Raw genomic sequence first — 12,701 nt, forward strand, 5'->3', positions numbered from 1 at the left:
AGGAAGAGTGTGTCAGCACATCATCTCAGGGAGGGGAGGAGGATTGAGGTGTGTCGAGGAAAGGGAGGGCAGCTGCTCCTGGGCACCCTGTTCCCACAGGGTGAGTGTGGCCAGAAAGATGGACGGCTGGGAGCATCACCTTCCAGTCGGTGTGTGGTTTTAACTCCATTTGTGAACTGTCCACCTCCTTGCTCCAGTTCACTGCTCCATCTGCCTTTGATTAAAATAGGCCCTTTGAGGCGCCTAGGTGGCTCAGTTGGTTAAACTCTTGCTTTTGGTTTGGGTCATGATCTCATGTTTTGTGGGAGTTTGAGCCCTGCCTAGCCTTGGGCTCTGTGCTGACAGTGTGGAGCCTGCTTGGGATTCTCTGTCTCCATCCCTCCTTCTCTCCCTCTGTCTCCCTCTCTCTTCTTTTTTTTTTTTTTTTTTTTCAACGTTTTTTATTTATTTTTGGGACAGAGAGAGACAGAGCATGAACGGGGGAGGGGCAGAGAGAGAGGGAGACACAGAATCGGAAACAGGCTCCAGGCTCCGAGCCATCGGCCCAGAGCCTGACACGGGGCTCGAACTCACGGACCGCGAGATTGTGACCTGGCTGAAGTCGGACGCTTAACCGACTGCGCCACCCAGGCGCCCCTCTCCCTCTCTCTTCTTCCCTCTCTGTCCCTCCCCTACTCATGCTTTCTCTCAAAAATAAATAAGTAAACTTTAAATAAATAAGTAAACATTAAAAAAAATAGGTCCTTTGTGGGGCGGTGGGTGATGTTACATGTAAAATTTGTATATAGCGAACACATGGTGTCTTTGTAGTTCCCATTTTTCTGTATGAATGTGAAGCCTTGTGCCGGTCATTCATTTAACGCGTATGTAATTCTTAGAACTGTTCTTGTTCCTTGTGAGTGTCGTTGTCTTCATATGGAGAGGTTGGCCAAGGGCTTTATAGGCAATATAAAGAATAGGAGTCACAACTCCTGTGTTCTGCCCTTTGCATTCACCTCACCCAGGGCACCTCTCATCACCTCTTTGAGCTTTCCTCGTCTCCTGGATGGTGCTGATGCTGCCCGGATCCACACGGAGTTCCTGTGAGCTTCAGAGGCATAATGGTATCCTTATAGTTTATAAGGTAGTGCAGTAATAGCAGCTTTTATGGTATGCCGATTAGCTGTGTAAAGTGAACCACTGCGAGATACCTGGAATCCCCTCTTGGTCTCATGCACCTTAGTTCTGAAAATGAATGATTTCAGGCTTTGTTATTATTACCATCATGTGCATTAAATCAGTATGCTTAAGCACGGTCCACTCCTTCCCTGTCCTCAGGACCTGGCCATGCCCTCATTGAACAGTGGAATCCTGTAGGCCTGGTTGGCATCATCACTGCGTTCAACTTCCCTGTGGCAGTGTATGGCTGGAACAATGCCATTGCCATGATCTGTGGGAATGTCTGCCTTTGGTAAGACCTGCTTACTTTCTTCATTTTTTTTCTTTCCTTTCTTTTTTTTTTTAAATATTTATTTATTTTTGAGAGAGAAAGACAGCATGGCGGGGGGGGGAGCAGACAAAGAGGGAGACAGAATCCAGAGCAGGCTCCAGACTCTGAGCTGTCAGCACAGAGCCCAGTGCGGGGCTTGAACGCATGAACTGTGATGTCATGACCTGAGCTGAAGTTGGACGCTTAACCAGCTGAGCCACTCAGGCACCCAAGACTGGATATATTCTTTATACCACATTCTGCAAATAGAAAACCCAGTTAGAAAGTTGGAGAAAAAAGAACTTGGGGAGAGTCCCAATCCTCTTTGTGAAACTTGACTTTTTTCCCATTCAGTAAAAATTTCATACTGAATTCCCAAGTGATTCTGCAACCCTTGACCATTGTGCCCATTGATACATTAACTTTTACCTCTCTGGAAAATATGGGATAGTAGATGTTAGTTGGGAGAATGTCTGTATTTTGTAGATGACAAAACAGTTGCTTGTTTTTAACTTCTGTGTTGAATGGGAGAAGTTAGATTAGGAAAGCCAGGACAGTTGTCTTTGCCCATTTGGCATCTGTTCCACTGGTAATTAACTAAACGTTAATGTTGTGTTCGGTTGAATGCTTTCACAGACTCTCTACAAAGGCCAGGCATCGGTGGGAGATTGATGATTTGGCACCATGTTGCCAAAGGGACCCATGCCTTTTAGTGTTTTAATCCATAAGGACTAGTCATGTGGTTTTTTTCCAGCCCCTTGAGCCTTCTAAGGAACTTGTAAAGTTCATGTTGATAGATTGCCATTTCCGTCATTGACAGAGGTTAATGTAACAGTTCCCGTGATCAGTGCAGCAAGCAGGTTCAAAATTGCTTGGTGCCATTTTTATGTTTTTCAAAGTTTTATAGTACCTGAGCTCCCAAAGACGCAAAGCTCATGGACAAATGTTGATATCACTTATTAGGCTCTGTGGTTTAATTGGACAGAACTTCTCAGAAAGACTTGTTTCTGCTTGACAATAAAAGGTATTTATGATTTCCACCAAATTAAGTTGCTTTTTTTTTTTTTGATCCTCTCAAGGAAAGGAGCTCCAACAACTTCCCTCATTAGTGTAGCTGTCACAAAGTAAGTATGTGTGGCTTTCTTTTCCTGAGTATTGAATAATCGGAAAAGGTGATCGGTAAGCACTGGCTTTTAATCCAGTGTGGAATGGTCATATTTGTTAAGCATGGAACTTGGGTAACCTTTTTTTTCTCCTTGGCTTGTAATCAGATTTTTTTTTTTTTTAATGTTTGAGAAGGAGAGAGAGAGAGGCGGCGGTGGGGGGTAGGGGTACGAGGAGGGGAGAGGGGGGATCTAGCAAGGGAGGGGCAGAGAGACAGGGAGACCAAGGATCCTAAGGAGACTCCATGCTAACAGCACAGAGCCCAATACAGGGCCTGAACTCACAATGGGCAGTTCATGACCTGAGTTGAAGTCGGCTTCTTGACTGACTGAGGCATCCAGCTGCCCCTGTAATAACTTTTACACCATTTTACGATATATGGAGCTCTTGCAGAGCCGTGTAATTGAACTCTTTGGAAACAAGCCAGATATTGATAAAGGTATTGAAATTGGGCTCTTCAAAACTTTTATGTCTTTTGGGAAATAACACCAAATCCAGTGGAAAGGAACTATCCTTACAATTTACGGACTGTATTTAGTAACTTCTAAACATGTTCATGGTTTTGATTTTTACCCAGGTGATAGTTTCCTGGCTTTTGTTTAATAGGTGGTTGGCAAAACAAAGAAATGGTTATTATACTGTTCTATTGACTCTTTTGACACTATCTAAAATGTATTTCATCTTTTGTTGACAAGAATTTTTTTAATCATTTTAGAGAACTTGACAACTCTGATTAGGTCATAAAATCAGTATTACTGGTTTATCCTTGTGACATTTAGAGTCTGTATAGAACAGGATGTCTTCCCATGTAGAGTGGTGACCGTTCTTGCTGTTCCTTTGGCTGCATGGTCCTTTCTCTGATTTAAGAATTGCTGGTAGAAAGCCTGTGGAATCTTTATGGAAGAGGGTCCTTGAGGTTAGAAGTCCATTGAGGAACAGTGGCTTAGGAATTGACACGTGGGCTGAAAGAGAGAGTAGTATGTGTTAGTATTTACTTGAAAGGAATACATAATATTGAGGAAACTCTATCCTCCAAGGCAAGATAATTAAATTTAACAATTAGATAACTACTGACTTATTTATAATAATTAAAATTTATGATTATCATTATACTTAAATTATAATTAAGTATCAAAGACAACTCTAATCTGCACGACACATGAGACAAATCACATGTATAAATATGAGATTCCTGGGCAGTTTTTAAAAATAAACCTTAAAAAACAAACCCAAAACAGTTAATGTCGACAGAGTGAACAGACTTACCGATTGTTATTAGGCAGCTTTTTTTTTTTTTTTCAAGTTCATTTTTTTATTTTGGGGGAGAGAGAGGGAGAGAGAATCCCAAGCAGGCTCTGCACTGGCAACACAGGGCCCGACCATGAGATCATGACCTGAGCTGTAATCAAGAGTGGGACACTTAACCGACTGAGCACCCAGGTGCCCCATCAGCTGGTTTAAAATATTTATTTTGATAATAGTTTCACATGTTCTATGTGATTGCTCCTTTGATCTCATTTATTTGCTCTAAATAGTTTGAAGGATTTGAAATGTTCCTATGGGAGTGTGGCTGATTTTTTAGGTAATTGAGAATGTTAGCCGATTCTGTTAGAGAAGACAGTAAATAAAATGATGCTAGATTTTGCTGGAGTTAACTAAAGGTGCTGCAGAATCAGCTAAACGTTCAGATTCCTAGATGAACACTGGCTACGCGTTGTCCCTTTTTCTATTCATAAAGATGTAGGAAAGGTCATAGTTTGCCAGGAGGGATAGCATCCAGTATTTCTCTTTATTCTGTGTCTTTGTAACATTTTATGCAGGAATACGGAGGTGAGATCTGCTTTGGAAAGGTGTGGGGGTTGCTCTGACTCACAAGCCTGCTGACTCACAAGAAGCAGAATGTCTTAGAAAAATTCCATAGGCACAGCTTTCAGGTACCCATAAGGGACATGAAGTTACAAAAGTCCCTGTGCTCGGGGAAGAGCAGAAAGCCTGAGGTTCCCATTTACAGTTCTCACGTTGTTATGCCAGTCCAGATGGAGTTCACCAGTCAGGGGTTGTTTCTACCGTAAGTCATGCTGTGTGTCTGTAGCACTGGTGACGCCCTGACATTGACCAGGTCACCTGGGCAACAGAACGAGAGACGTAACCCAAAGTCAGAGGCTCATGCAATAGGGAAAAGTGTTTTGTAAACCCACAGACACAGAGCAAAATCCTGACCCTTCAAAAACAATCCGCCTCCTTCTGCAGACAGTGTATATACCCCGAGTCTGTGGAAGAAATTGTATGACCTGAAATCTAGGTTCAGACATTACAACTGCATGTATGATCCTTGGTGGGCAGGAAAAAAGAAAACCACTATAAAGGACAGCTTCGGGGACAGTTAAAGAATTTATGTTTAACAGCGGTCCCTTTTTTTATGGAAGTGTTTGTTTTTTTAATTTGGATTTTTAAAAAAAATTTAAACAAATTAGAAAGTAGCCAGAAGGTTAGGAGGATTGATGAATAGTCTTGGCTGTATTCAGGAAGCTCAAAATGAATGAAAGAGAAACCAGAATTACCATTTTTTACAACTCCTCATCAGATTTAAGGTGTATGGAACTGTAGTCATCATTTTGATTCATAGAATAAGTTGTATTATTCAGTGTTAGAAAACTGCTAGCCCACAGTGCTTTAGCCTGGAGGGTGCTGATATTTCTTTAGTAAAGGATTTGGTGTGAAGCCAGTGGAGACTAGTCGTGAACTTGAGGTTCTGTTGGCAGGTGTAGCTCCCTCTGCTGTACCTCCTCAGCAACTACACTAGCTTTGGGGGCCTCTTTCAGTTTCCTCCTTTACCACTTCTCTGGCTGGCTGTCGCTTTGCACAGATGTGTTGGGATTTCATTTGCTGATGGGGACTACCTTTCTTCCTTTCTCTTTCTTTATTTTTTAAAATTTTTTAAGCGTTTATTTTTGAAGGAGAGAGTAAGTCATAGCATGAACACCGTAGGGGCAAGAGAGAGGGAGACACAGAATCCGAAGCATCTTTTTATTTCTTTGCCATCATCTTGATGGATTTGTGGCAAGAGACAAAAACAAAAACCAAAAACAAACGTCCTGTGATCGCTCTGTCGTCTTAAGCTAGATATGTGTTCGTAGTTTGGCCGAAAAATGTTAGAAAACAGTGAGCAGTTGAACTACCTGACCATTGCATTGTATCTTTTATTTATTTTGTATGTTTTTTTTCTTCTAAAGATTTTAGGGGGAGAATAGTTCTGCGTTTAAGTGTTGGAAAACCTCATCTGTAATATGTGAGGTGAAATGCAGGCCTGCATGTTTGGGGTCAGAGTGAGGGGGAAAGTTGGAAAAGGAAAGTCACACAGTTGGAAATTATTCCTAGTTTTAGAAAAACCCTTAGAAATTGTTTTCTTTCTTAGTAATTGCTTTTTCCTTTTTTAGGATAATAGCCAAGGTTCTAGAAGACAACAAACTGCCTGGTGCTATTTGTTCCTTGACCTGTGGTGGAGCAGATATAGGGTAGGTCAATGGGCCCTGCGTCTTTTTCTGTTGAAGGACTCTGGGTTGATTGATCTGAATCATCTTTTTTTTTTTTTTTTTTAAGTTTTTTTAATCTTTGTTTATTTTTGAGGGACACAGAATGCCAGTGGGGGAGGAGCAGGGAGAGAGACAGTGAGACACAGAATCTGAAGCAGGCTTCAGGCTCTGAGCTGTCAGTACAGAGCCCGACGCGGGCCTCAAACTCATGATCTGTGAGATCATGACCTTAGCCGAAGTCAGACCCTTAGCTGACTGAGCCACCCAGGTGCTCCAGAATCATCTTTATTACAATAATGAAACCCAGTAAAGCTGAGGAGGTGTGAGTGGTTTTTTGGAATCATTATTATTACGTACCTTATTGGGCTTTGTCTTCATTATTCTTTGTTGGAAGAAGAGTAAGAATTTTTTTTTTTTAATTACCCACAGCTACTTGTGTAAGATGTTTACAGCCTAAAATAAGAAACTGCTGGAACATTGGGACATCTATGGCTTCCTGACACTTGATTTATAAAGGTGCTTACAAAGCAAAGCTGTGCAATTGGAGTCTGGTGTATTCCTCCCCCCACATCCTATTGTCTAGGTTCTTGAGCTGAATGAAAAAAGGGGCCCCTGGGAATAGAGCCTCGTTTTAAAAATGTATTGTTTTAAGAAAATTGCTATATAATTCACATACCATGAAATTCTCTCTTTAAAAAGGTACAGTTGAGTGGTTTTTAGAATATTCACAGTGTTTTGCAACCATTACCATTATCTTATTTGAGAACATTTTCATTTCACCAGGAAGGAACTTTGTACGTATTAGCACTCATTTACCATCTTGCCTCTTCCCCCTGGCAACCACTCCTGTACTTTCTATCTCTATAGTTGGGCCTGTTTGGGACATTTCATGTAGATGGAATCATATAACATATGGCCTTTTGTGTCTGGTTTCTTTAACTCAGCATAACATCAGAGCCTGTTTTTAAGCTGGGAACTGACTCTGATTGCCCTGAACAATGATGGAAGTTGAAGTTGTTACTACTGGCTTAGACTTTGTTTATGTATTTATTTTAAGATTTTATATTTAAGTAATCTTTATGTCCAACGTGGGGTTCGAACTCACAACTCCAAGATCAAGAGTCCCATGCTCTGCCCACTGAGCCAGCCAGGTGCCCCTGGATTAGACTTTAATTAAGTGTGGTTTCATAGGAGTAAGGCCTCACAGCCCACACTGGTGTGGTTAAAATGTTGATCTCCATCCATCACTGTTACCATACTACTCCACCTACTGGTCAGTCTCAAAATGAATGACTGACTGAATGAATGAATGAATAAATCAGTTCTTTTTTATAAAAATGGGAACGTGTTAGAGAATACAACTTTCACATATAGAGTGGATAGTGAAATAACATCTAAATGTCATTTATAAAATGAATAATATATCCTTTGACCTAGTCTTTTTTGCGCTTTGTACTTTTTTTTTAATGTTTATTTATTTATTTATTTTTTTTTTTTTTAATTTTTTTTTTTTTTCCAACGTTTTTTATTTATTTTTGGGACAGAGAGAGACAGAGCATGAACGGGGGAGGGGCAGAGAGAGAGGGAGACACAGAATCGGAAACAGGCTCCAGGCTCCGAGCCATCAGCCCAGAGCCTGACGCGGGGCTCGAACTCACGGACCGTGAGATCGTGACCTGGCTGAAGTCGGACGCTTAACCGACTGCGCCACCCAGGCGCCCCTTTAATGTTTATTTTTGAGAGAGAGAAGAATCATGAGTCGGGGAGGAGCAGAGAGAGAGAGGGAGACAGATTCCCAAGCAGGGTCCGCACTGTCAGGGCAGGGCCGATGTGGGTGTTGAACCCATGAACCATGAGATCGTAACCTGAGTTAAACTCAAGAGTTGGACGCTTAGCCAACTGAGTCACCCAGGCGCCCCTCTTCTTTGGACATCAGTCCTTCACGTTAGTCTTGAGCTAGCTCAGATAGAGTAGTGTTTGCAGTCATGCATTTAATAACAGCCACTTTGAGTATCCATATCCGTGCTCACGTTTGCTGGGCTGAACCTGGGGAAGTCTCCATGCATAATCTCATCAAGCTGTTCCAGCCTTAACATAAGTCTGATGCTCTGGCTACCCTGCATGGTCCATACTGAGTCCTTTGAAGCTCTGAACCAGGAGCCAGGTGGATCAGATCGATAGTATCTGATTTATATTTCTTAGAGGTAACTGGAAATCCTAGCACAGTCTTTATTAAGTGAGATTTCATGAGAGATACTTAGGATGCTTTCCTGCAACCTTCACATTTTTAATTCTTAAAGGAATTAGTAGTTGAGGGGTCTGCAGAATAACTGGGATGTTAATCAAGGAAGTGCTAAGGTCATAATGTATAGGAAGGACTTTCATCGTTAACAATGTCCTCAAGGTGATTTCAGTTTACAGAGAGCTCCCAGACCAGGTTAGCCTATTGTGCTGTATGGCTCTGCCTGTGAACATCTAGTTCATTTTCATGAAAACTTTCCTTTGCATCCTTGGGATAGACATATTTGTATCTTTGAGTGAGTGTCTTTTCATGATGAGGAAATGTTCTGACCTGGTTCCAGCACGTGCCACTGTTGCTGGGTTTCTCTGCCTTGGGTGACTGTGTTTATTCCCCTGCAGCACTGCAATGGCCAAAGATGAACGGGTGAACCTGCTGTCCTTCACCGGGAGCACACAGGTGGGAAAACAGGTGGCCCTTATGGTGCAGGAGAGGTTTGGTAAGTGTTGCCTTTTAATGAGAATTGCAGTTCCATCAGGGATGGCTATGAAATCTAAAAGTTGGGTTTTTCCTCCCTGATCCCTTCTGAAGGGACAGCAGCCATGCTTATTTGAATATCCAGGTAACAGAGGGATACAGCTATTAATGGGGAGATTGCAAATTTAATAGCATAATTTTCAGAAGGATTTCATTTTCCCCCTAAATTACCATAGTGAAATCCTATCAAATACATTTCTTTATTTCTATCAGAAGTGTTTGGCAAATTAAAAACAGAAAATTCACGTTCCAAGCAGGACCAGGGAGTACAGGACCTAGAATAAGTATGGAACGGAAGACTTAAATCTGTTCTTGTTTACATTTTACGTATATATGACTGAAAAGGGTTTTATACACACAGCCTTGTATGCTTTATGGCTCATTAAGGCAGTTTTATTATATATTTATTTATTTACTTATTAAAAAGATTTAATTTTTTAAAGTAATCTCTACCCACAGTGTGGGGCTTGAACTCACAACCCCAAGATCAAGAGTCCCATGCTCTACCAAACTGAGCCAGCCAGGTGCCCCCACAGGCATTGGTTTTCATTTCATTTCATTTCATTTCATTTCATTTCATTTCATTTCATTTCATTTCATTGTGTGCTTATTTATTTATTTTTTTAAAATTTATACATTTATTTTGAGAAAGAGAGAGAAAGAGAATCTCAAGCAGGCTCTATGCTGTCAGCCCAGAGCCCAACACGGAGCTTGATCCCACCAACTGTGAGAAAAGACCTGAGCTGAAATCCACAGTCTAACACTTAACTGAGCCCCCAGGTGCCTGCCAAAGGCATTGCTTTTAAACAGCAAGTTTACAAGCCAGTAGAGGTAATAACTAAGGTCAGCAAGGTTACAGGATACAAGATACAATACAAAGATCACTTGCATTCCTTTACTTTGACCATAAGCATTCTCAAAATGAAATTCTGAAGACATTTACACTAGTGTCAAAAAGAGTAAAATACTTAATAAATTCAACAGGGGCTCCTGGCTGTCTCAGTTAGTAGAGCATGCAACTCTTGATCTCAGGGTTGTGGGTTCAGGCCCCACGATGGACGTGATTACTTAAAAATAAAATCTTTAAAAAATAATAAATACAACAAAGGAAGTTGGAGTCTTTCACACAGGCATTACTACAGAGTATCATTGAAAGTAATTAAAGAACACCTAAGTCAATGTAAAGACATCCCATTTTTACTGTTTGGGAAACTTAGTATTATTGTAGCCTAAGATCAATACTGTCCAAGTAATCTACAGATTCATTGCAATCCCTTTCTAAATGTCAGCTGGCTTCTTTGTAGAATTGACAGGCTGATCCTAAAATTCAGATGAAATGCAAAGGACCCCAAGCAGCCAAACAGTCTTGAAAAATACCAAAGGGGGACCCATATGTCCTAATACTGCAACTTAGTCTAAAAAATTCAGTATAAAAAATTCAAGACTATGTACTGGCATCAGGATAGACATAAAAATGAGTGGAATAACAGTCCAGAAATAAACCCTTCGAGTTATGGTTAACTGATTTTTGATAAGGGTGCCAGGACATTTCACTGGAGGGAAAAACTAGTCTTTTTAACAAATGGTGCTGGGACAACTAGATATCCAAGTATGTACATATGAAAGACCCCACCTCTTCCTGTACACAAAAATTAATTCCTAATGTATCAAAGACCTGAATGTGAGAGCCAGAACTATCAAACTCTTAGAAGAAAACATGGGGCGCCTGGATGGCGCAGTCGGTTAAGCGTCCGACTTCAGCCAGGTCACGATCTCGCGGTCCGTGGGTTCGAGCCCCGCGTCAGGCTCTGGGCTGATGGCTCAGAGCCTGGAGCCTGTTTCCGATTCTGTGTCTCCCTCTCTCTCTGCCCCTCCCCCGTTCATGCTCTGTCTCTCTCTGTCCCAAAAATAAATAAAAAACGTTGAAAAAAAAAATTTAAAAACTCTTAGAAGAAAACATAGGAATAGGTTTTTATGGCCTTGGATTAGGCAATGGTTTCTAGGATATGACCCTTAAAACATAACCAACATGAGATAGACTTCATCAAAAATAAAACTTTCGTGCTTCAGGGGCGCCTGGGTGGCTCATTCGGTTGAGCGACCGACTTCAGCTCAGGTCATGATCTCACGGTTCGTGAGTTTGAGCCCCGTGTTGGGCTCTGTGCTGACAGCTCAGAGTCTGGACTCTGATTCTGTGTTTCCCTCTCTCTCTGCCCTTCCGCCACTCATGCTGTGTCTCTCTGTGTCTCAAAAATAAATAAACAATAAAAAAATTAAAAAAATAAAATTAAAAAAAAAAAAACTTTCGTGCTTCAAAGGGTACTATCAAAAAGATGGACAGAACAACCTACAGAATGGGAGAAGGTATTTGCAAATCCTTTATCTGATAACATATTGGTATCTAGAATAAATAAAGGACTCTTAAAATTCAGCAATATAAAACACAATCCAGGGGTGCCTGAGTGGTTAGTTGGCTAAGCCTCTGGTTCTTGATTTCGGCTCAGGTCATGATCTCAGGGTTTGTGAGTTCGAGCCCAGATCGGGCTCCTCAAAGACAGCGCAGAGCCTGCTTGAGATTCTCTGTGTCCCTCTCTCTCTCTGCCCCTCCCCCATCTCAGAAATAAATAATAAACATTAAAAAAATTAACCAATATATCCAACACTAGAGCAGTAGCTAAGTAAAATTTAGTCTGCCATCATGGTGAAGTACTGTGCAGTGATTTTTTTTAAACAGCTCTTAACTTAGGTAAAAGGTGTAAGAGCAAATTAGTTTGTACAATCTCAAGTAAATAGAAATGAACATTGAAGAGATTTGAAGGCCCTATACCCAATTATGAGGATAGATTTCATTATGCTTACGAGCCATGACTTTTTGCCTGTTTGATACTTTCTGATTAAAACATTTTTTCCTGCAGTGAGCACATACTTGTTTTAAAGTTTCTTTAGTTTGAGAGAGAGTGAGAGTGAGAGTGAGCCAGCATGAGCAGGGTAGGGGCAGAGACAGAGGAGGAGAGAATCTTAAGCAGGCTCCACACTATCAGTGCAGACCCCGATGTGGGGCTTGATGCTATGAACTGTGAGATCATGACCTGAGCCGAAATCAAGAGTCGGATGCATAACTGACTGAGCCATCTGAGCACATAATTTTTTAACTTTTTTTATTGTAAAAAAATATGTGTGTGTTTGTGTGTGTAAAAACATATATGTATATATATTTTGTATTATGTATATAGTATAAACGTATCATTTTAACCATTTTAAGTGTATACTTCTGTGGCATTAAGTACATGTTCATTGTTGTGCAACCATCACCATCATCCATCTCCAGACCTTTTTTGTTTTCCCAACATCATCCCCATCAAAAACCACCTCCGTATTTCTGCCTTCTTCCAGCCCTTGGCAACCATCATTCTCCTTTCTTTCTTTTCTGGATTTGACTCTTCTAAGAACCTCCTATAAGTAGAATCACCACCCAATATTTGTCCTTTTGTGACTGGCATAGCATGTCTTAAAGGTTGCAACGTGTGTCAGAATTTTCTTCCTTTTTAGGGCGGAAGGTTATTCCCTTGTATGTATTTACCACATTTGGTTGATTCATTCATTCATTTAAATTTTTTTTAAATGTTTATTTATTTTTGAGGGAGAGAGAGAGCGTGAGCAGGGGGAGGGGCAGAGAGGGAGACACAGAATCCAAAGCAGGCTCCAGGCTCCAGGCTCCGAACCGTCGGCACAAGTCTGATGTGGGGCTCAAACTCGCAAA

General features: G+C 41.1%; 1 protein-coding gene across 1 annotated transcript in view; it reads left to right on the forward strand.

Annotated features, from left to right (window-relative positions):
• The window catches only part of ALDH7A1 (aldehyde dehydrogenase 7 family member A1), a 42,061-nt gene that overhangs the window by 12,528 nt on the left and 16,832 nt on the right, over positions 1 to 12,701 (forward strand). Inside the window, exons 6-9 of the mRNA XM_058737579.1 lie at positions 1,318 to 1,450; positions 2,548 to 2,592; positions 6,070 to 6,147; positions 8,806 to 8,903. Of these exons, the coding sequence (XP_058593562.1) occupies positions 1,318 to 1,450; positions 2,548 to 2,592; positions 6,070 to 6,147; positions 8,806 to 8,903 (354 nt within the window). The remainder of the gene's footprint in view (positions 1 to 1,317; positions 1,451 to 2,547; positions 2,593 to 6,069; positions 6,148 to 8,805; positions 8,904 to 12,701) is intronic.

This window comes from Neofelis nebulosa, chromosome 1 (assembly GCF_028018385.1).
Source record: "Neofelis nebulosa isolate mNeoNeb1 chromosome 1, mNeoNeb1.pri, whole genome shotgun sequence".
Classification (NCBI taxonomy): domain Eukaryota; kingdom Metazoa; phylum Chordata; class Mammalia; order Carnivora; family Felidae; genus Neofelis; species Neofelis nebulosa.